At 40.0% G+C, this 23,412-nt stretch overlaps 3 protein-coding genes across 3 annotated transcripts in view; 2 read left to right on the forward strand and 1 right to left on the reverse strand.

Moving 5' to 3' along the window:
- Positions 1 to 7,208, reverse strand: part of LOC101166851 (collagen alpha-1(XI) chain) — a 45,862-nt gene extending 38,654 nt beyond the window's left edge. The window contains exon 1 of the mRNA XM_020704480.2: positions 6,726 to 7,208. Within this exon, the coding sequence (XP_020560139.1) occupies positions 6,726 to 6,804 (79 nt within the window). The 5' untranslated portion in view covers positions 6,805 to 7,208. The remainder of the gene's footprint in view (positions 1 to 6,725) is intronic.
- Positions 7,209 to 8,232: 1,024 nt separating this feature from the next.
- Positions 8,233 to 14,130, forward strand: LOC101169911 (retinol dehydrogenase 8-like). Its single transcript, XM_004065982.4, has 6 exons — positions 8,233 to 8,506; positions 10,703 to 10,864; positions 10,948 to 11,127; positions 11,281 to 11,374; positions 13,044 to 13,227; positions 13,322 to 14,130. The coding sequence occupies exons 1-6, from the start codon at positions 8,401 to 8,403 to the stop codon at positions 13,547 to 13,549; spliced, it is 954 nt and encodes a 317-aa protein (XP_004066030.1). The 5' UTR covers positions 8,233 to 8,400; the 3' UTR covers positions 13,550 to 14,130.
- Positions 14,131 to 15,121: 991 nt separating this feature from the next.
- palb2 (partner and localizer of BRCA2) lies at positions 15,122 to 22,770 on the forward strand. The gene is made up of 12 exons (XM_011477533.3): positions 15,122 to 15,532; positions 15,602 to 15,661; positions 15,749 to 15,935; positions 16,763 to 18,094; positions 18,621 to 19,885; positions 19,977 to 20,129; positions 20,580 to 20,662; positions 21,031 to 21,180; positions 21,255 to 21,371; positions 21,456 to 21,543; positions 21,627 to 21,817; positions 21,896 to 22,770. Exons 1-12 carry the CDS (start codon positions 15,455 to 15,457, stop codon positions 22,125 to 22,127), a joined length of 3,936 nt encoding a protein of 1,311 aa, XP_011475835.2. The 5' UTR covers positions 15,122 to 15,454; the 3' UTR covers positions 22,128 to 22,770.
- Positions 22,771 to 23,412: the final 642 nt, after the last annotated feature.

A 23,412-nucleotide genomic window follows, 5' to 3' on the forward strand; every position in this document is an offset into this window, starting at 1 on the left:
AGAATTACTATCTCGCGCTTCCCTTTGTTGCTTATGAATGAAGTTGAGCAAGTTTAAAATAACAAGCATTTACAGTGGGGCAAAACAGTATTTGTCAGTCACAATTTCAGCAACTTGGCCCTCTTAAAAAGAGGAGAGAGGTCAATAATGTTCATCATAGATACACTTACCTGTGAAAAACAAAATATAAAAAAAGAGTATAGGAAATCAAATTCTCTGACTTTTAAAGACTAATTAATTGTGCATAGAAAAAAACTTTTGCCCCTCCAAACAAGAAGAAATTCTGTCTTTCACAGACCCGTTACTATTTCGTTAAAGAGCTTTTTTCTGCCCTTCACTCGTTATCTGCATTAATGTCATCTGTTTGAATTGGCTTTCTGTATAAAAGGAGTTAAAAGTCTGTGTTACCCAGCAAACAGCCCCAAAACATCACAACTTTTGACAAGAGTTGAATGGAAGAATGGACCAAAGTAGCAGCTGAAGTGTGTGCAAATCTGGTGAAGACCTACAGGAAATCTTTAACCTCTGCCACTGACAACCAGGGTTGCATTAAAAAGTATGCAGGTGAACTTCTGTCATTGATAAAATTCGTATCATCTGCTTCATCATTGAAATAAATATTTTTAAATCATACGATGTGATTACCTGGATTATTTTTTTACATTCTGCCTCTCACAGTTGAAGTGTTTTTATGATTAGCATTGTAGACCACTCTCATATTTGTAAGTGGTACATGTTGGAGGACCAGTGACTTACAAATACTATTTTGCCCCACTGTACAGACATACTGTTCATTTACTGTGCTGTGCATTCATATGGGGGAGGGGGTCTGTTCTCTTTCAGTCACTGCTAATACCTGAGGCTCTAAAGTGGTGTGAAGGGCATTATGATCTACATGCACACACATGCAGAGTATGTCGTGAAGCACCAAAGGAGGCAAAGACCTGTTTTTTAACAGAAATGCCCAAACTGTAAAATTGTGCTTACTGTCCAAGTTTTTCAGTTTACTGTGACAAATAACAACCAATATGTTGCTTTAAATTCAGAATAAAAGTCTAAAATGTCAAAAAAAACAAAAAAGAAATACAATTCTGTGACAAAGCCCTTTAGTCACAGCATACAGATCGACGTGACTAGTTTTGATCATTTTTGTTAATATAACTATGAAAGCAAACTTGTTTTTTGCTCTTCTAGACTGCAGCGTATTGTGCGCTCAGATGAGAAGCTGATTGGCTGCAGCCTTCCATCTGTTCAGGACCTATACATCTCCAGAACCAGGGGACGTGCAGGTCGGACAGCAGCCGACCCTTCTCACCCTGGACCCATCGGGCAGGTGGCTAAGGTCCATCAGGACCAGAACCTCAAGACACAAGAACAGTTTCTTTCCCTCTGCAGTCAGACTCATGAACACATTCTAATTCCTCACCTTAAACTTTACTTATATGTCCAGTCACCAGTCCACTACCTGCACCCTGATCCTCCTCAGTTTGCACTGTTTGCACTACTTACTCTATTTATTGTTCTGACCATTGTGTCATTTTTTAATTTTGCGTACTGTTGTTCATTTTTTCTATTCTAAAGTGTTTTATATTGCATACTAGCACCGAAGCAAATTCCAATTCTGTGAAACTGCTCTGTTCACTGAAAATGGCAATAAACACTCCTTGAATCCTTCAATCCTTCTAACTCCAAACATTTTGTCACATAAGCCTTAATTTGTTGCAGTCTGCAAAAAATCTGCTTTTTTAAAATGAACTTTAGCTTTGTTTGCAGCATGCAGCAACTCAATAGTTGTTTTGAAGTCATAACTTCTGAGGAAATTTACCTTTTCAGGGTAAATTTGAGCTTTATTCCTTCTCTTTGTTTTCTTTTGTTTACCTTTGTGATTCACAAATACTTTCTGTGGTTAAAACCAGGTCAAAGAATCCGTGATGCTAGATGCCTTTACTGGAAACACAATAGTTCATGGCATTTTTCCAGAATTTCAAAACTGTAGACTCTTTGAATAAAGCTCCACCTAATACTAGAGGATATTTTGCTTGCAAATACAACACTGTCTACATTTATTTTGGACCACCAGTGAGTGAGTCAGGAACCAAGCGTAAAGACACCTATATTTTTAAAATACCTCTAGAACTGTAGATTAATTAAAGCCCAGCACAGAACAGCAGAGTTGTCTAAGTAAGAATCCATTGGAGCACATTCTGCTGCTTTAAGGCATCAGTAGTTCTTAAGAAGGTGATCATGACTTGCAACAATCACATACCTCCACCTTGACCCTTAAATCAGTGGAGAAGTTATGTGGAGTATTAATGCTGCAAAACAAATCAACAACGTAACTGGCTCCACATTGAATCAATACAGATTTTCTGGAAACCAGATGAGTGTGCCTTTGTATGCATGCATTTGAACACTGGGTAGGTTTTTTAATTGTGAATGCAGTGGTGGTAAAAGTGTGTTTGTGATTAGCCTGTCATTATCTCAGTACTGAAGAAGAATGCAAGATACTTTTTGCAGAAACGGGCCCTGGGCTTAGTTAAAGCTCCAACATTTCAGCAATCCACAAACTGAAGAATAAAACAGCATAAATTCAAATCCTGTTTTTACAGCCTTTTGACTGGATATGACTTTTGTAGCACAAAGTCAAGCAAAAATTGACTAAACTAAGAGAAAAGATGAGGAGAAAATGGTTAGAGAAAAGATTAAAACTAGGAGCATGTGCTTCTTTTCCTCCCAGTTCAGCTGGTTTTGATCAAAGAAACAGACTTTAAATGTCTCCTGCTGTCGGCCAAACACACAAAAGCTCTACCTAAAGCAGCCTTTTTCAATGTTTAAAGCAAAAAGTTGCAGAAGGACAGACAGACATGTGATCCTCACCTCTTTCTAGGATTGTGTTGAAAACACAGCGTATCATTATTCTTAACACTTCAGTTGGTCCTTTCCTGTGTACACAAGTGCACAACGACTCTCCCTCCAACGCTTCTCCCCAAGACTACATCAATGTTTGCCCACCACAGGCTTCAAAGTCTTTGTGAATGCCTCAGCAGTGCTCAGACAAGTGTGTGTTCTGGGACTGCTGGATGCTGCTCCTTATGGTGACTTGGGTTTGAAAAAAAAAGCACAAAGAATGAAATCAGTTCCATACAAGAAGATTTTCAGAGCTTTGATGTCTTACCAGAAAGAGCTTTATCAAGTTTTTACAAGTGTTTATCAACAGAGCCATGTGAATATATGACAGTTTGGTGGACAGAAGGGATTTTATTAAAGGAACTATATGGTGGGAATCTTTTGGGGCAAACTCAAGATTTTATTTTCTATACTGGCAAAATTACTATCTTTATCATAGTTTAATTTCTTTGGCATTTAGTTGATTTTTAAATAATTAGAAATTGAGATGACTTTTCAAATGTGAACATTAATTAGCTTAATTCTTGCCATCAAGAAAAAAAACAGTTGAACAACAGAAATAATTGTTTTAATACTTTCTTGAAATAAGAAATTATTATCTATATTCATGTGGTTTAACATTTTCTCCCTTTTTCAAATGATTGCCTGATTGATACCTGCTTTTCAACAGTTTCAACAGTTGCTGACTTCTGGCATGTTTCCTCTGTCGAAGGATAAACCTGTAATGTGTCAAACAGGCCACTAGGGGCATTGCAGCACCGAGCAGTTTTTCCTGTCTCAGCTTCACAACTTGTGCGCTGCTAACCACTATCTTCATCAGATGCTTACGTTGTGGGTTATGGGCTGTATTAGACAGCAGTCGTTTTTTGTCCCCAAAAGAATGCTTAGAATGCAGTGGATGCAGTTTATTTTTTCACAGACAGAAAAGCTTCTGTGCATACTTGTTTAAGAATCGTTACGAAGCCAAATTTGTCACACAAATGCTTGTAACACCAGGGTGAGTTTTAACACTCCTTGAGGGAGGGGGAGCAGAGGTACAGTGGTTGACCTCTAATTGGAAGAGCATAGGTTTGGTTCCTGCTTTGCATGCATATGTGTTGAAGTGTCCATGAGCAAGACACTGAGCCCCACATGGTGGTTATAGGTTGGCACCAGCGTTCAACAGCAGAGCCACCATCAGTGTTGATGGGTGAATGAGACTGTGACTGTAAAGCACCTTGGGCCTTCCAAGAAGGTAGTAATGTGCTATAAAGGTATATGCCAGTTACCATTTAACTGACCAAAGGTCTGCTGAAAGAAATTGGAGTGTGACACATTTATGTAAAAAAATAGGTCTGTGCAGGGTTAGGGACAGTTCTGCTTACCTTTAACCTCCTAAGACCCTAGCTGATATTTGAGCTAACCCTCCACACACTTCGTCACAATTAGCAGAATTAACTACTGTGGTGATATAATCTAAAATGTCTTTTCCATGTATGTGGATGCAAGGTCTTAAGATGTTAAAGCTGTTCTACATTTATTTGGACCAAAAACATAAATTATTTAATAAAAATGTGTAACAGAAGCCAGAATTATTTAGCATTAAAGTTTGGTTTCTCTGTATTTTCACAAAGCTTTATTTTGCTGGGTTTTTTTGATGCTCTAAAGAGGAAGAGGGTAATAAGAAAAATGGCTGTCACTTCTTCGGTTAAGGTCAACTGTGAGGAATGCCTGAAGACACTGCATTCTGCACAGCCTGACCTGAGAACCTTACTTCAACATTTCTGCTGAAACTGTCTCTTAAAAGAACAGTTTTGTCAATCACTGCTCAACATCTTTTCCTTCTACTGGGCAAGTGAGCACCTTGCATAGTTTGAGTAGAAGTGAATCCATTGAAAAGCTATCTGTCCATTGAGATAAAAGTGAACTACAGTCCATTCATCACATTCAACATTACTAGAAATACAGTTAGTGAAATATGATATTTGTTCAGGTTTGTACTTGTGCTATGATAAAATAAAAGTGCAATTCAGCATTCTGTAGTATACATGATTAGAAAGACCATTAAAGATGTTTGGCTAAACAGCCAAAAATAATGAGAATAAAGTTTAAAGGTTCTGATTCCATCCTGCTTCTGCAGCCGCACCGTCAGGTTGATGGCTTTATGATAAACACAGTCAGGCTGAGGAAAAAGTGTCTGAACCACCTCAGGCCAGATCATGACATAATCATAACTCAGACCCAACCCAAGCTGCTGACAGCCAGGTGTGTGACTAAATTTGACAATGGGCTAAAAATCACCTGGAACATCAGCAGGAACTTTTTTTTAAAAATGAGAGAGAAAAAAGTTTTAAAAACAGTTGCTTCTGATTTTTTGTGTATTTTTCACATAAGAAAGAATACCTGGAGGTCCACACCCTGACAAATAATTGGAGGTCAAGGGGTCACAATGCCACTTTAGTAGTTCTCTGCACAGACAGAGTGATGTTAGAGCATGTGCATACTTCATGTGTGTCTGCATAATAATAGTCCCAGTGGGTACTTTGCTTTCTGACACTTTTTACAGCAATCTTTTCAGATCACCTTTCAAAATAGGGGAAATAAACACATGCCTGTAGGTTATTGGGATGAATAAAATAAATATTTTCCACTGTCTCAGCCTGTTCTCAGACAGAGCATGTGGGCACAGCGTGGTGGGGTGTAGGCACCTGCTTGCTGATATGCTGAAGTGATTAAACTAGGCTGAATCTAAATTGATATTAAAAAAGATACTAATTGTGAGTAACTGTGGATTTATAGAAATTACAGAGAAATTTGTTTTATTTTAGCCTAGGACTTTAAAAAATTGAATTATTATTCAAAAGGGTAAAAATGTTCAGAGAAAAATCTATTTTTATACACAAAATCTATATGATTTCCACAGTCCTGGGGGTTTATCCAGGAGAAATGAGCAGTGCATGCGGGGATAAGAGCCATGGCTTAGGCCTGAACCTTGCAGTATGTTAGAAACTGAGCTGAAGTGTTATCAACGTATTTTAACAGTTCTTCTTTCAACATATATTAGCTCAGGCTCTCTCAGATATTTATAGTCAGACTCCATAGAACAAACAAGTCAAAATAAACCCTTAAGGTTCAGTTTTCAATTCTCCAAGCTTAGAGAACACTGATACTTCTGCACAAGAGCAAAAACAACGGTGACAGCACGTTTTAATAGCCCAGAAAGATTAAAGTCTCGGGGTTTTTCTTTTTTGAAAGCAGCTGCAGGGGCTGACAAACCAGTTGAGCCCTCTCTGCACTGGTAAACAGAGACCACTTTAATTTGACTGAGTCTGCTCTACATTATCCAGCTGTGGAGGCTGAATATCCTTCGAGCTGCAGGATGAGGGGAGACACTGATGGAGCAGGTATGACAAAACAAGTCTAGACATATAGGCCTATGCCTTCACACTTCTGAGCACATGTGCAGTGGGCTCTGGGAGCCCAAAGGGTGGCTCAGTTCAATCAGCTTCAGATTGCATGACCTGGCATGACTAAACCATCTCCAGCATGATTTTTTTTCTCTAGTTCTTCAAGTGGAAAACTGCAAGGAAAGAGTTTGCATGCATCTTTGACCATTTAGAAAGCAGTATTTGTATAATGTCCCCAATAGAATATTTGAATTTGCAAACAACAATGAAAATGAAATCTTGGATGAAGGCATGGGATGAAACCCCAGAGGAAAACTATTGTATTTTAAAAGGGAGCCAATTAAGAATGCTGGAGTCATTTCACTGTCTGAGTTAGAAGAGGTGAACCCATATGGCAGAAAACATCAAAGAAACCACAGTGGATGTTCATACCTGCTTTGGAGATGTAGAAGAATGTCCAGAGCAGCAGCAGGGACCGCCAGGTCTCGTGCATTGGGCTCCATCGATCCATAATGTTGCATTAGATGATGTGTGACCATATGATCGCGTGATCCCCGCTGCACTGCCTGGGACACGTGCAGTCAGACGCACTTCGACTCAGCCTCACAGACGCGTCTCCGACGCGCACTCACGCAGCTGGTGATCAGGAGCGCACACGCGCAAGGGCTGATTTAAATGACGTCAGATTGAACAACCGCTGTCCATTTACTCCTCTGCTGACTGTTTTATGAAAGGATGGATGGAGATTGAAGATCAGATCAGAAAAGAAACTCTGCCTTGAGTCAAAAGGTGTTTTTTCTCCTCTTTGACCGCAGCGCAGAGGACTTTCCCTCACTTTCTCCTCCCTCAACTCCACTCTCCACAGGTCCATCCTCCCCTCGTTGCCTATAGCTACATCACTTAAAGCGTGTCAGTGTTATCATTGTCTAAGTTATTCTAAAGGTATCACGCCTTCCCCTGCATGACTATAACATTGACTCGTAACAGACACATGGACGAGCGCAGACGAGCTGGTGTTGTTGGCACACTTGTGCAAAGGAGCGCTCTTCCAGTGCTCGTAAAGCTGGCAGCAGTCGAGACAGTATATAATAGAAAATATCCAGCATGAAGGATAAAAAAGTGTACATCTGGGCTTAGCGCTTTCTGACTCACTCCACAGATGCGCACATCCACATGAGCGCGCGCAGCATGCTGGAACAGGACAACTGCGCCACCCTGCTCATGAAAATATGCTTCTGCAGATTCCACCGCCTGTCTCCGTTGCCTCCACACACATCTACTTTTGATGCGGGCATAATAACTTAGAATGCGTTTAAAAATACACATTAGATATCAGGAAGACATTTGTATTTGCTTTTTTCGAGATTTTTTTTGGAGGAATCTGACTTGAAGTGGCTTTGTAACTGCAAATAGGTTATCTAATTTGTGTGATTAACATTGTTGATCTGAAAATTGTAGAATACAAGTACAATTATATGTTATGTGATTGGCTTCACTGAATTTGGAGCCTCAAGCAAATGGATTCAGTTTATTTCAGGCACGTGTAGTGAGAGAAAAAAAAATAGATTCCAGGCATATTTTTCAGGTTTCTTCCTCCTGCTGCAGGTGTGTCTTTCTAACATTATAGTCAGCAAGCACATTTGAAAACAATAAAAAAAAATACTCACAGTTGTCTTTGAGTCAGTTTAATCTACTCTATAAATCACAACCGAGCATTCTTTAAAATACATTTATTAAATATCAAATAAAACATAATAAAAGTACATGGGGGGGGGGGGGGGCGTTCAATCTCAAGTTTTTTTATCTATTTTCTTTTATTACAGTCATTAACCACTAGGCGGCGCCAAATCTGATAAAATTGACCTTAACTCCTTTTTTTGTTCATTGAGTTACCTGCATATGAAGGTCTTATGTGATGATTCTGTAGCTGCTGTTATACAGTGTGGTTATCACACTTGCTTATGGGATAATCTGGTTGCGTTGTGGCTCCTCCGTCCATGTGACTCCCTTCATCTTATCCTCTTAGAGATTCACTTTGGGTCCTTTTGCAAAGCTGCTTTGGTGCTGCCGGCCTCTCAGGGTGCAGTCAGAGCGTGGAGCCAGAGCCATGGTGAGTCCTGGACAGAAAGTGGTGCTCATCACCGGCTGCTCCTCCGGGATCGGCCTGAGGATAGCTGTGATGCTGGCCAAGGATGAGAAGAAGCGCTATCACGGTATGTGTGTGTGGTCATATGTGCTTGGGGGGTGTAAATAACCTTTACTTTTTTCCCATACAAATAGTTTAAAATTTAGTAATCTACAACAAAATAAACATGACAAAAATACCAATTATTCAGCAAGAAAAACATATATTCACTTATGTCTTCTACTTAAAACAACAACATTGGTGGATTTAATAATTATTGTGACAATAAAAGGATGCCAACACCTCTCCATCAAAAGCAAATTAATCAATTAATCAAAACACAAGCTCCTAAAAATCATTTGGCACATCATCTTTAACGAAATATTTGCACGTCTTTTTAAAAATATTTTACCAATTGTCAACACATATGAAAAATAGAGTTGTTTCTTCATTTAGCAGGAACTTTCTGCTCTGTACTAACTTTTATATATTTTTTAAGAATGCACTCTTTAATCAGGTTGTGTTGCTTTCATTTAGCATTTCTTTTAAACAGACGGCTCTCACGTGTGCCGTGATCATTTTTTTTTAATGTACAATAAGTTTTTGTGACATCAAACAACAGCATGAAGCACTTCAAGAAATTCTCTCTTTTAGATTAAACATACAAAAAAATAATAAACCAGCAATTTTTTAAAAAATGTGTATTTGTTATAGAAATTTAGGCCAAAATTATCTCTTTCGAGTTTATTGTTTTCCTAGCTGCAGGGTGCAGTCATGTTTTTGATTTTTTTCTGCCTTTCTACCTTTAGTGTTTTGCCTGAAAATATCCCACTGAATTGTTGATCTGTTGAGTAGTTTTTGACTGATCAAACCTTAAACAGGCACATTTGATATGGTCATTATTAGATTAAATATGACAATGAACCTTATCTTTTGAATTATGCTTTCAAAATCTGTTGCAATTGATTGAAAATTGGATGATGAACTAGTAAATTAAGATTGTTGTTTTGTTTTGCTGTCAGTAAAGCCTAGATTTTAAATGGTCTTAGTTTGAGAAAAGCTTCCTAAAACTCAGTTGCTCGTTCAAACGTCTCTTCCAGGAGTCTCTAAAAGAACAGTTGGCAGCCATGCTTACAGGCTGTTTGTTGGCTGGCTGGTAGAGCTCCATTGTAGTTTACAGACTTGGCAGAGCAAATCTTGGAGCAGGTTAGAGATGTGACCACCAGGAGAGCTTTATGAACTGATACTAGTGTGTCAGCCCCTGCTTATGACCACAGAAAGCCTCTTAAAGTTTATTTTTGCCGAGCGCACTATTTATAGCAGCAGAGTTTTCCCTGCCATTTCATAAACAAAAGATGGAAAATGCTTTAAGTTTCTTGTTAGACCGACACTATTTTAACTGATTTTTAAAGATTTTAATCAATATCCTTTTAATCAGATTTGTGTGGGTTTTTTTCAAATCTACAAATATAATATGTAATTTATATTAAATACAGATCTAAAGATGTTTATTCTGGAATGAGCATCTCTTCAAACTTTATAACTTTTCTGTTGTTTGTGTATTTTACATGCAAACTTAGTTTGACCCTGCTTCATTTACCTGGGCTGACTGTCTAATCTTCTGTTTACATCAGCAGTCTGATGTAAACAGATGCACACATGGACGTTTTTTGTGGAAAAGCCAGAGAGAGGACTTGGACTTGAGACTTGGACAAGAGCCACACTTAAGTCTTACTTGCACCTGAAACTTGATTTGAGACTTGAGGTTTGGGACTTGTGAACAATGTTCATTTGGTTATTCTTTTTATTTATTTTTTGTTTGAACATGTCATGTCAGAAGAAAGCTCTCATTGGGACGTTTTTGCATTGAGAAATCAGAAACACCAACTGTTTGCTATTGTGTCCCCACATGTTGTTTAAAAGTAGTTAGATGACAACTTGTGACAATAAAATATTTGTTTTTAGTTTTTGTTTTAAGACTTGAGACTTTGCTTGGATTTATTCCCAACAACTTGAGTCTTCACTTCAAATTAAACATAAAGATTTCAGACTTGATTTAGACTTACAGTAGGGGACATGCGAGCATCTCCAGAAGGGGCGTTGATTAGAGATGTAGGAGGGAAAAACTGTGTACAGGTAAAAGATAAATAGTAAGACTAAGCACACGGGAAAATAAGATGTATTTCTATGTAGATAATGGTGTCAAACACTTTATTTTTTTGTTACTGTAAATCAGATGTTTGGATTCATCTCACCTGAATAAAGTTTTTCTCACCGTCCGCAGTCATAGCCACCATGCGGGATCTAAAGCGTAAAGACAAGCTGGTGGAAGCTGCCGGAGACACTTACGGGAAAACCCTTTCCCTAGCTGTCCTGGACGTCTGCAGCGATGAGTCGGTCAAACAATGCATCAACGGCATCGAAAACAGACATGTGGATATCCTCAGTATGTCCTCAGAAACATTCCCTAAAGTGTAGATGTTATCTTGTGTTTAGATAAGCACACTTATATTTGTTTCTCCCTGTCAGTCAATAATGCAGGCATAGGTCTGGTGGGTCCACTGGAGAGCATCTCCATCGAGGAGATGAAGAAAGTCTTTGAGACTAACTTCTTCGGGGTCGTTCGCATGATCAAGGAGGTGATGCCTGATATGAAGAAGAGGAAAGATGGACGCATCATTGTGGTCAGCAGTGTGATGGGACTGCAAGGTGAGCAGTGTGAAGGGGTGAGATAGATAGAGGGTGTTTGCTCAATATTGTAGCAAAGCCTCACCAAGTTGTCAGCTTCTATTTTAAAATGTATGAAGATGGAAGGAATTAAGAGTTTCTATGAAACCAAAAACTCTGCTTTGTTTCTTCCAGGGGTGGTGTTCAACGATGTTTACTCAGCGTCCAAGTTTGCCATGGAGGGCTTCTGCGAGAGCTTGGCCGTGCAGCTTTTAAAGTTCAACGTCATGTGAGTGACCCTTACACTGCTGCAATTAGATGTGGTCATAAGAAAAAGAAAACTTGTCAAGGAAAGTTTGCAAATGATTGAACACTTTTTTAACCCAACACATTTAAGGTTTTTTATTAAGCAAATAAAATATAGAGTATCACAAACTCCTTAACCATATGTTTCATCCTTCAAAGCATAATCAGTTACACATCTTCTGTTTTATTTTAGTTTCCTTTTATTTTCGGATTTAAAACCATTTTTCATAAATGTAAAGCTCGACTTATCTTAAAAGACAATGAAAAGGAAGGCTTTTAGTTGAAGATTTAAACCCATAAGAGTTGGAGAAGCTCTGATGTGGAGGGGAAGAGCATTCCATAAGTTAAGTGCAACTGCTGCAAACACTCCAACAACCATGGATTTCAGTCTCGTTTGAGGAACCTTCAGGAGAAGCTCAGTTGAAGTCCTTAAGTTTCATCAAGAAACATATGGTTGCAGTGGTTTGAGCCAGACCATTCAGAGTTTGTTTTAACAAATAAATGAATAAATAATATGCAGACGGTGGAGAATTGACTGATCCAGATTGTCATAAATAAAGAGCCATGCAATATTTTACCGTGCAGTAGAGCCCTTATAGTAAAACATATACAGTTTCAAATTATTTATGTGTAAAAATCCACCTCACAAAAAAGTTCAAAATAAATTACATCTGGTGTTAAATGAGATCCTTCTTCAGTAGACTTACTTGATTATACTTTAAGAACTTTGCCATTGAACAGCAACTAAACACAAGATTAGAATATGAGTTGAAACTTATTCTAACAATAAACCACTTTGACAATAGATCAAAGCCTTTGCCATAATTTTGCTTAGTTATCTGACATGTGTGTATTTTGGAGGAATGGTAAAGCCCTCAGTTCCTCTTCATTTAGTGTAATGTGAGCACTGATAAAAAAAAAATAATAATAATAATAATAAAGAAAGACTGTTGATTTTTTCTCAAGATCCCCAGTGTTTAAAAAGCTTCAAATAAATGACAAAACTGGACCAACAAACCTTTTAATTTTAGCATTTTTTAGCATTTTTCTTTGAGTCCAAAGAGCTGTAGCCGTAGAATAGCTGCATGTGGCTCCGCAGTCTCAGATTGCAAACCCTGTCTTAGAATTTCCACCTGTGCCCACACTGAAGAATTTCGTAATGATAGGTGTGGTGTATATGTCACTTTAATTTAGAGATTCATTTGTAGATAATTTTGAACTTTTTTACTTCTCTTCTCATTTGGGAGCTGAAACAACATGCATCTTAAACTCTGATGCCAATCTTCTGTGAGCAGCAAAAATAAAGATTATTTTACCCAACTTAAAAAAAAAATCATCTCAGAATTGTTGTTCACCTTTCGGTTTATCCTTCAGGGGTCACCACAGTGAGTGAGATGTGCGAATGCACAGGTGGTTTGGCAAGGATTTTTACGCCAGATGCCCTTCCTGACACAACCCTGTATTATAGCAAAAAAAATAAAAAACCAAACTACCTTTAATTTTGCACAGGAAAACCAAAGAGCTTTCAATATAAAAAACGTATGATTTACTCTGTTTGCTGCTATCAGTGAGTACAAGCCAGACAGTCGCTCTTCTTGTAGCTTAAAAAGAGATAACCTTTCATTTTCTTCTTGTACTATCTCTGTACACAGAGTATCAATGATTGAGCCGGGCCCCGTACACACAGAGTTTGAGGTAAAGATGATCCAGGAAGTAAAACAGAGAGATTTTCCTGGAGCTGATGCTGAGACGGTGCGTCTCTTCAAGGAGGTTTACCTCCCCTCTTCCGTGGACATCTTTGAGGCGCTGGGTCAAACCCCTGATGACATTGCCAGAGTAAGATCTCTTTATATTCTTCGACTACACATCTCTGAGACTCATCTGACTGGTCAGGTTTTAACTGTCATGTTTATGTCCTTTTTTTTTTTAGTGCACAAAGAAAGTGATTGAAGCCAGTAGCCCACGTTTTCGGAATCTAACCAATGCACTGTACACACCCATTGTTGCTATGAAGTATGCAGATGAAACTGGAACCATGTCAGTTCACGCCTTCTACCACTTGCTCTTTAACTTGGGTCCTCTGATGCATGTCAGTGTTATGGCCATGAAGTACCTCACCTGTGGATGTCTGCGGAGAAGAACCATTTCACCAAACTAAAAACCGAAAGGTTTTGCAGAGACATGTTTGTCATAAGATAACTTTGATTTTGAAGATGTTCCATGAAAGGGTCAAATTTGCATTAAAATTTGACCATAAAAGAATTAACAAAATGGTATAAAGTTTAGAACATTTAGGACTTTATCAATTGCAATGAAAGTGCACATTTCCTGGTTTAAATGTATCTATTTTTAATAGTTTATAAAGAATAATAATGCAGAGTACTTACTTTCAAAGCTGTAGAATGTAAGTTCAGTTCAGTGCTGAGCATATAATGAGAGAAAACAAGAGACTTTAAATGTATTTCTATCTTTTTTACTAAAGAACCAAAAAAGCTGACATAAAAACTGGTTGCATGACTTTGTCTGTATTGTTACAATAAATCAGAGAACAAGTACAAATGAAAAGAAGAAAGTTTAATAAAATAAAAGGAAATCAAATACAGCACAATCTGTCCAAATGTCACTGTAACTGTCAAAGTGTGGACCTGACAAACAGTCTATTCTCTTGTTTTCCAGGCCTGTTTATGATTTTTGTGTATGTTTTTTAAACGGTTCTATTAAATGAAAATTCTAAAGAACTGTCTGATTTCAATTTGTTTATTTTTGGAAAACTTTTACTCTCATGTCAGTTTCAAGTATTTAAATAGTAACCATTGATGGTTTTTCTGTTTCTTTTAAATGGACCAAGATTCTATACATTCATGTCTGTTTAAGAATAATATTGACATCACAACATTTTTTATCTAAAGACTAGCTAGATGAGTCAGCTTTTTTTCTTTCAATGCATTTTTTTTGGTTTGTGTAGTTAATGTAACCATTGTGTGAAGTTTTGCGTTATTATTCCATTATTTTTAACATTTAGGTTTGCATGACTGCTGCAGAATATGCAGAAACGTAAGAAATCCAACAATTTTTTTTTCACGTTTTTTTTTTGTTTGCTTTTTTTACTCCAATGGAGTTCACAAGCAATTTACAATTGAGGTTTTTATTTTAGCATGGTAACAATGTTCACCCAAATTACACATTTTGATTAGCTACCATACCGTGAGTTTATGCCATACGTGTGTATTTATTCAAATAATTTCAACTTGTGTTTCAGCTTTTATTTATTATTCTGTAGTTCACTAGTCAACTACTTTTAATAACAAATTTAAACCAACGTTTATCTTGAAGTATAACAAAGTTCACATGAAAAACAACAAAAACTTTATGTGGCAATTTCAGTAGATATAATAAAACTGAAATATCGTCCTTAAACTACAGAAGAGGATTAAGGCCACGGAGAAAGAAAAAAAAGGGCATAGAAAATTCTGACTTATTTCTCAGAAGTCTGACTTTATTCTGAGATTAAAGTCAGAATTCTCAGAAAAAAGTCAGTGTCTGTGTGTTTTTTCTTTCTCCATGGCCCTAATCCTCTTCGCTATTGTATGAATGAATGAATGAATGAATGAATGAATGAATGAATGAATGAATGAATGAATGAATGAAATAAACTTGTTTTTTAATTGTTGCGAGAAAATAGAGCACTTCCGGTGATCGACAGATCGGGGCTTGACTTATACTACCTGATCAAGTCGCGGGGACTTTAGAACTCACGCGATGACAGAGCAATCGAACTTTGAGGCTAAACTTCTGTTTTAACAACATGGACTTTGAGGGAGTGTGCTTTTCTTTTCACGTTAATTGTCGTTTTCAATTGTGGACAACGTTTTAGTTTTGTTTGTTTTGTTTTTTAAACAAAAAACACGACAATGTTAGTCCTGTACCGTTATTAAACATAACCTGCATCGAGGCAAGCTAGCATCTTTAAAAGTTGTCGACACGCTTACGTTTAGTTTAGGAACCGTGCACGTTCCTTTTTCTGACTTCTGATGTGAGGGGTCCGCTGCTTTGGAGTCGCAGGATGAACAATAAAGCTGGAGATATCCTGCAATGTGAGAAGCAGCTAAGAGACGCATTACACAGCGATGACAAGGAGAAGGTAACCAACGTGTTTTCTCATTCCTGCCTCTCTTAAAACCCTAACATCTATGTTTTTGCCTCGATCCAGCTGCGGAGGAAGTTGGCTCTGTTGAAAAGGGAGTATGTGAAGACAGCGCAGAGGCTGCAGGTGAGACCCGGACGGAGCGTTCAGCTGTGATTCTTGTCTGCAGATTGTTTTTCATCATGCCTCTGTGTCTCTGTGATCTTCGTACAGCGTGCTGAGCGTCTGGAGGCTGTGAGGAAGCATGTCAGGAGTAGGATCTCTGAACAGAACCAGCTGGATCATCACAGCGGTTCTGAGGATGCAACTGCATCACGTGTCAACTCTCCATCGTTGATACTCAGCACCACCAATGCAGAAGATCAAGGCTCAGCCCAGGCTCAGGAGCATGATCCTCCAGGTAAACATGAGTAAATATAACCACACTGCTCCTATTTTAGGACTCCATCAATGTGGTGTTTTATCATACCAGGTATCTATCTATAACATTTACAAATTACCAGTTCAAGTTGATTCACGATTTAATTAAGTTAAGTTTCATTTTAGATCCCCACTTTGATGAAAATTGTTTTTTGTGTGTTTTTAACTTGTTCTTATGGCATTTTCCTTATGACGAAAGACAGACCAGTATATAAAGAAAGTTCAGATTAAAATGTGCATTTCTGTTCATTTCTTTATTCAAATTGTTGTGAATTAGAAGCAGAAAATATACAATTAATTAAATAATCCGTTGCATCCACATGCAGACAAACGGATCCATGAAAGTCTTTGTTTTCCTCATCTAAACTGGTATCTGGATCAAAACTGTACGGCTGGATAGCTCCAATATTGCTTTCTATTGTTGTCGCACTGTTAATGTTAGGTTGGGGTTGAGAGGAGTTGTAAACAAAGCTGATGGGAAGTGGGGGAAGGCTTACTCCAAGTAGTCTGTCCCGCCCACAACTCTGAGACAAATTTCTACAGAACTAATGCCGCAGAAATGATGTCCTAAAGCAAAAGACAGTTGTTGTTTTTTCATTTTGGCTTAAAGCTTAACAATCATAATTAAAATACCATTAGGAACGCTTATAAAATAGATTAAAAGATGCTTGGAGTGGAACTTTAAGATCTATTTTGCTTGATTATGAAAAAAAATAATCATTTTAGTGGTTCAAACAGAACAAAGTGGAACTTTTATAAATAATTGTGTGTCCACCTCATTAAAGCCTTACTTTAATGTTCTACCAGATTCTGATCCATCACGGAGAAGCCAGGTGATCAGGTTTATCCTCCCTTCTGAATCGTCCCCACAACCTCCGGATTCCTGCCACGACTCGGGTCGAGGTCACAGACCCAGCTCTGCCCTGCGCCTCCGGTCCAGGCGGAGCCGCCTTCGCTGGGAAAGGAGGAGTGCTGAGGCTGACCACAGCGCAGGCGTCAACCTGAAAGCACCAGAGCCGAGCGAGTCCATACAAGGTGCCATAACGGCTGAAGAAGAAGAGACGGTCAATTGGAGAGGGGCGGATACTGTGAATGAAAGCGAAGAGAAGCTTTCTGGTCAGGATTCCGACTCTCCGTCTCTTCTGCTCACACACTGGAGTGCGCACAAAAAAGCTGAAAATGGAGAGGAAGAGAAAACTGAAAACTGGAAACGCCAAGAGAAAAGGGAAGACAAGACTGATGTAGTGCGTGAAAGCCCGTGTGAATATTTATCATCCACTGAAGGGGGGAGACTAAGTGTGGAAAACAGAGAAGAGGGGGGTGTTAGAAAAGATGAAGAAGAAAAAAAGACATGTAAAGGGGAGGAAAACAAAAAAGCTGAGCAAACAGAAACGGTAGAGGATGAAAAGAAATTTGAAAAGAGTCAGACCTCCGGTGATGAAAAGAGTCTTCTGGACTCCTGCACACTAGTGGAGGGACTCCTTTTCCCCGTGGAGTATTACGTTCGGACCACCAGACGCATGACCTCCTCGCAAAGCCAACCTGACATCCAAGCTGTCCTCTTCTCCCAGCTGAGCGTAGGACGCCAGCGCAGGAGTCGAGGCCGCCGCAGTGGAACCTGCAGCAGTTCACAGCGCCGCACTCCCTCCTCCCCAGCGACTTCATCCACCCCTCCACTTCCTCTGAACCCCTCCGTCGTTCAGCCCGACAGTGCATCAGCTGGGGACAGTCTGATGGCCTCTTATGCCGGGTTGTCCCCCACAGTCAAGCCTGCGTGTCCACAGAGAGGCCGGAATAAGAGAAGAGGTCGGGGACGGGGGAGACCTCAGACCCCAAAATACTCCATTAAATGTCAGGACCCTCAGGTTGTAGTGACCCCAGACAATGTCACCTCTTTATATTCTCTATCCCAGTCTCTCTCTAGGGCTGATGGACCAAACCCCATTTTCATTTCCCAAAAAGGTGTTAAGGAAATAGATATAAATCCGCCGGTTTCAGCCAGCATCACCGCTTCTTCCCAGTCATCCTCAGGGGTAGCAGCAGTTCAGTCTGGTTCTGTGTCTGCACAGGTGGAACAGGTCTACCCCATTTTTATGAAGCACAGCTTCAAAAGGAAAACACCGCAACAGACGATCAGAGGTGAGACTTTGCCAGAGACGGGGTTTCATGCTTTCTGTGACAAAATTTTTGGATTTTTTATGATCAATGTTATGATCAATGTTGAGCATCACTAGTTTATCTTTAAGTAAAACAGAGTGGTAACAGACTGACATTCAAAAAAACTGTTAAAATTGATCTCTTAAACTACAAACTGTGCACAAAATATTATGATGTGGCCACAAATGAAAGTTTTTGTATCTTCACTTCCTACTACTAATTTGTGGCCACAAAATACTCATTTGTTTTTTAGTATTTTGAAATCCTACTGCTAATTTGTGGATATTAAATAGTAATTTTTGCCTTCAGAATGCCAATAGAATGCTACATTTTTGCCACAATAACCTAATTTGAGTGCAGAAAACATTAAGTCGTGGCCACAAATGATTCATTTGAAAGAACATTTTTTTTAAATGTCATGTCCAGGGCTCTGTACAAAACCCCCCTTAGGTGTGTGTGTGTGTTTTTGTACCCTATGTTTTTTTTCTTTTTGCTGTGTAACCTTCAGGCCCATCGGACTGGACGTCTCTCCTCCTGCCTCCTGCCTCCTCGCCTGTTCAGACCCCCCTGCTCTCCCTCCCACCCACCTCTCTTTGCTCGCTTGTCGGCAGCCTGAAAAGCGTGGACATTCACCAAGATTTTCACCTCCCAGACGAGCACTTTGCCTCCCTGAAATTGCACAAACTTCGACAAGTGGCAGTGGAGTCCGGAGTCGAGCACTTCTCTACGCCGTCTCGCAACACCCGCAGCAGCCTCCGGCGCTCTGACTTCAGCGATTCTTGGACGACCGTCCCTCTGTTGCCCACGTCCTCGCCCACTGCTGCAGAAATGCCTCTATCAGATGAGAAGCACAAGGCTGCTGATCTGCCCTCCTTCCTGCCTCATTGCTCAGAAAATCTCACTGAAACACTGAGTAGCAGCTCCTTCACCAAGGAGCAGACTGAGGGAGTGGAGAACTTTGAAAAGGTGATGGTGGTTGTGATGCAGGAAATCCCTGAAGAACCTGAAACCATAGCTGCACAGGTTAATATCCAGTGCAGCTTATCAGCTGGGAACATCCACAGATCTCCAACCACTGACCAGATGGTGCCTCATCCCAAAATCTCTGACCCACAAACACGCAGTGAACAAGTTTCATCTGAAGAGCAAGCAGACGATCGTGGAGAAGGCGGTGCTGTTCAGGATCAGAGGTCTGTGGCCCCTGAAGAAAAATCCAGAGCTGAGATTCAAAACTTTGATTGGTGTGGGAAGGAAATCCCAGAAGAACCTCCCAACACGAGCACATGTTCTCAAGATGATGAAGACGAAGGAGAGGCTGCGGTGAATGTCCAAAATGCTCTGGATCCTCTAGATTCTAAGGAACCACACTTAAACCTCTGTGAGGAGAAACTGCCTGAAAACAAGCCCATGTGTGCCACCCAGCTCCCTGATCTCCTGCTGACTTCACATATTCCTTCAGCACCGTGTCCATTTCTTAGCCCCCGCCTGCCTTCCACTCTGCTCTCCAGCCCAGCCCTGCCCTCTCTGGGACTCACCCCTCACCCTGCTGCCGGCAGCCTCCCCCTGACTCTGTCCCCCTCTGCTCCTTCTCTGAGTTTGCCTCCTCCTCACAGTCCATCTGCACAGGCTCTCCCACCTCCCGCTCTGTCTCCCTGCCCGTCCTTCCCCATTGAATCTGCCGTTTGCCCGCCTCTGCCCTGCGCTCAGCGCCACAGCTCAGGGAGTCCAACGCCCACCGAGACGCCCACAATGAGGCGCACACTCACACTTAAGGTACGAATGAGGAGGCCTGTTGTATTTTGCTGCTTCTACAGAATCCAGAAGCTTTTTTTTTTTAAATATGTGTGTGTGTGTTTTAATGCAGGCGGCAGCAGGAGGGCTGCTGGTGGACGTTTGCTGTTTTCTCCGAGCTTCTGGGGATCTATGTGTCGCAGCTGCAGGGAAGTGGGCCGTGTGTCTGTGGAGCCAAAGTTCTGCGTCTGACTGGAGCTTAAAGCACACCTGGACCTTCAGTGAAGTATGTATGAAAAGTCGAGGAGATTCATTCACAATAGAAAGACAATGAGCTTCGCAAAAAAACAAAAAAAAGAAATTGCAATTTGAGATTATTGCCCTGAAATATACAGGCGGCGTCTTTTTCTTTAGTTTCTATATAAATTACATTAAATAATTATAAGTCTGAAATCAAGAAAGATTCATTTATGTTTGTAAAAAAAAAGAGAATGAGGTTTTTAACATGTTCTTGTTGCATTTTTCTGCTGATGAAGAACATATAGAAAGAAAATGAAGCTAAAATAGGCATTTCTGAGTATTTCTTTATCCAAATTGAGATGAATCAGGAGCAGAAGGAAAACTAATATGTGAAAAAGAACCTATTTGTGACAAAGAAAATACACCTTTAAAACAGATCAAACAAGGATCAATGGGTTTTAAAGAAGTCAGATGGATTTTCGATGCTTGTTTCCAGCCGGTGATCAACGTCTTTCCTGTCCTGGATGCTGCAGGGCTGATCTGTGTGACCCTTGGTCAGTTGGAAATTAGAGAAGTCAGGTGAATAAAGCTCAGTCGTCGCCTTGATATGAACAGCTACACTATGCAATGTTTTTCTTTGAACTGACATGTCTGTCTTTTTACATCAGTTTGGTAAAAGCTGCAGGATTTAATCTGTTAAAATTCAAACTTAATTGATTATATCCTTAAAAAATACTTTGATTTGAAGAAAAAAAATGTGTTTCTCTTGTAACATGTTTCATTAGTAGGTTTACATTTGTTTAGCCATAAATGGTTGCTAAAAAATCTCTTTCTGAAAATGAAGTAGAATATGTGAAAACCCTCAGCTTTAGCTTTGAGCCCCCCATGTTTGATACCTGGATTACGATCTGTAGACGCTTCTTACTGCGTTCTGTTTGTGCGCACAGAGTGCTCTCATGCTCCAGCCTCATGCAGATGCTGATATGTGAGGGGGTCATCCAGGTGGTGGTGGGCGTGTCTAGATCCAGGGTGGTCACCTCCTCCTGCTCCACCATGGGCTCCACCCTGCAGGTGTTTGCTCTGTCGGACAGCAGCAGGTAACGCGGTGGACGCCACGGCGCCTCTCTCGAATTCTTTGTACAGACACACAGACGTTCTCTGTCCCTTTCAGGTCACAGAGGGGTCAGCCTCTGGAGTCTCCTGGCGTTTGTGTCAGCGCACTCGCTCCGGTCGACGGACTCCCTGATGCTCTGATCGCCACAGATGAAGATGGACGTCTTTTCATCTGGTAGGTGGGACAAGGAAGAAGCTGTGACAAAGCAAAGTCAATCCTTAAATGAAACCTCAACATATGTTTTTCTTTTTCTTTAAGGAATACAAAGACCGGGCAGCTGCTTTGCAAAGTCCAGTTGGAGCAGAGTTTATCCCACAGCGCCTGTCTCAGAGGATTCTCTGTGTCTGTAAGGAGCCCGCCGTCGTCCAAATGTTCACGCTGCGCCTCCTCAGGATTTGACCTCCGTGTGTTTTTGTTTGCGGTGAACAGGGAGCTTTGTTGGTCCTCCTCCAGCATCAGCATCTCAGCTTACCTCAGGAAGAAGACAAAACAAATCTTAGAGAGGATACACCTTCAGAAGAGCCCGAGATGGCGTTGTTCTCTCTGGTCGCCACTAACCCTCAGACTGGAAGGTCTGTTCTGGTCACTCAGCTGACTCCGCCCAACGCGTGGCACAGCAGGTGAGTCAAAGAGCGACGGCAGGCGAGGCTCACGTTTGCGCGTTGACACGTTGATGAACCCCCCTCTGTGGTCTGCAGGCTGTTTGAAGCTGACGTCAACCATTCCCGCGTGGCGGCGCTGAGTCCGAGCGGCGGTGTCTGTGTGTGGGGGCTTGGCCGAGGGGGGGGCCCTCAGACGCTGAAGGCTCCAGAGGGGGAGGACTGGCAGCTGGCGCGCTGGGGAGAGGAGGACACGCTGGTGATTGGACATCAAAACGGCGATGTGTCTCTGTACTGCTGCAGCGCCGACCCGACCTCCTCCTGCCTGTAGAAACCCCCCCTCTACCTAAACATGATTTGTTCTCTCTGTAAACGGTTCTGTTTTAAGACCTGCAACATTTACTAAATGTGTTCAGAATAATCGCCTTTCTTTTCATTCAACAAAATCCCATTTTGGCTGAAATGAATGTTCAAAACTCCATCTTTTCATTTGTTTCACTGTAGAAACAAATGTTTTATTCTGCAGCTAAATTCAAAACTAGAATCTCTGCAGGTTGAAGAAGCTTTATTTGTCTGAGGAGGTTTTATTGCACATGTCTCACAATCCATATAGATTTCTGCTTTTATGTCACTTTCCTTTAAGTACTACTGTTGAGTCATTTGTTGTTATTTCAAATAAGATGTTATATTTAAAGAAAAAACTTGGATTAAAATTATATTAAACTTTGATACCTTATTTCTCTGTTTCTAGAAGAAATGGTTTCTATTTACATGAAGCAACTGAATAAAAGACAGGAAGACATTCTAGTGCGCTGATATAGTGAAACAATTGAAAGTTAACAGTGTAAATATTTATTACAAATATATATGCATTATTCTCCACTATGATAAATAAAGGCAACATTTATGAGATTTAATTTCTTTAGAATCTCTGAAATGAGAGTTTCTGTTGGATAAAAAGCTTTTGCTCCTAATGTTTTGGATTAATTTGTCATTACATCTGTGGCCAATTTGTCTCTAATGAACAATTATGAAAACACAAATGGGCTCAAGAATGAAGGATTATACATACTTGAAAATTATGAAAGTACTTCTTATGCATCTTAATTTTACATTTTTTAAATGATATTTGTTACTAGTGAGGCTTGATTCCATGCAACAGAACATCTAAATAACACCGTTCTTCTCACACAGATCTTGAAAAAGAAACAATCAAATCACCAGAGCTGACCTGACGAGTTTGGTATTGATGACACTACCCACTGTATAAAATTTTATTTACCAAATATTTTGGGCATTTATTCTGTAAATAATACAGAAGTTATTTTCTCACAGATGATCTAAAGCAGGTTCCCTCATCGATCTTAAAAGCGTAAGAAAAGTAGAACAGTACTTTGTGTCAATCACATCAAATTGATGTGATTTAGTGCATAGAAGCAAGGAACTTAAACCAGCTAGTCAAAGAAAATCTAGTTAAGGGCAAAGTCAAATGAAAATTTCACAGGCAAAAAAAAAAAAAAAGATGTTGGTGAGTAAGAGTCTAAATGAGTCAAGGTTAATTTAATCATTCCTTGGGTTTTATTTATTCTTTAAAGGCCTACATTGATGAAATGGTG

This window comes from Oryzias latipes, chromosome 1 (genome assembly GCF_002234675.1).
Source record: "Oryzias latipes chromosome 1, ASM223467v1".
Lineage (NCBI taxonomy): Eukaryota > Metazoa > Chordata > Actinopteri > Beloniformes > Adrianichthyidae > Oryzias > Oryzias latipes.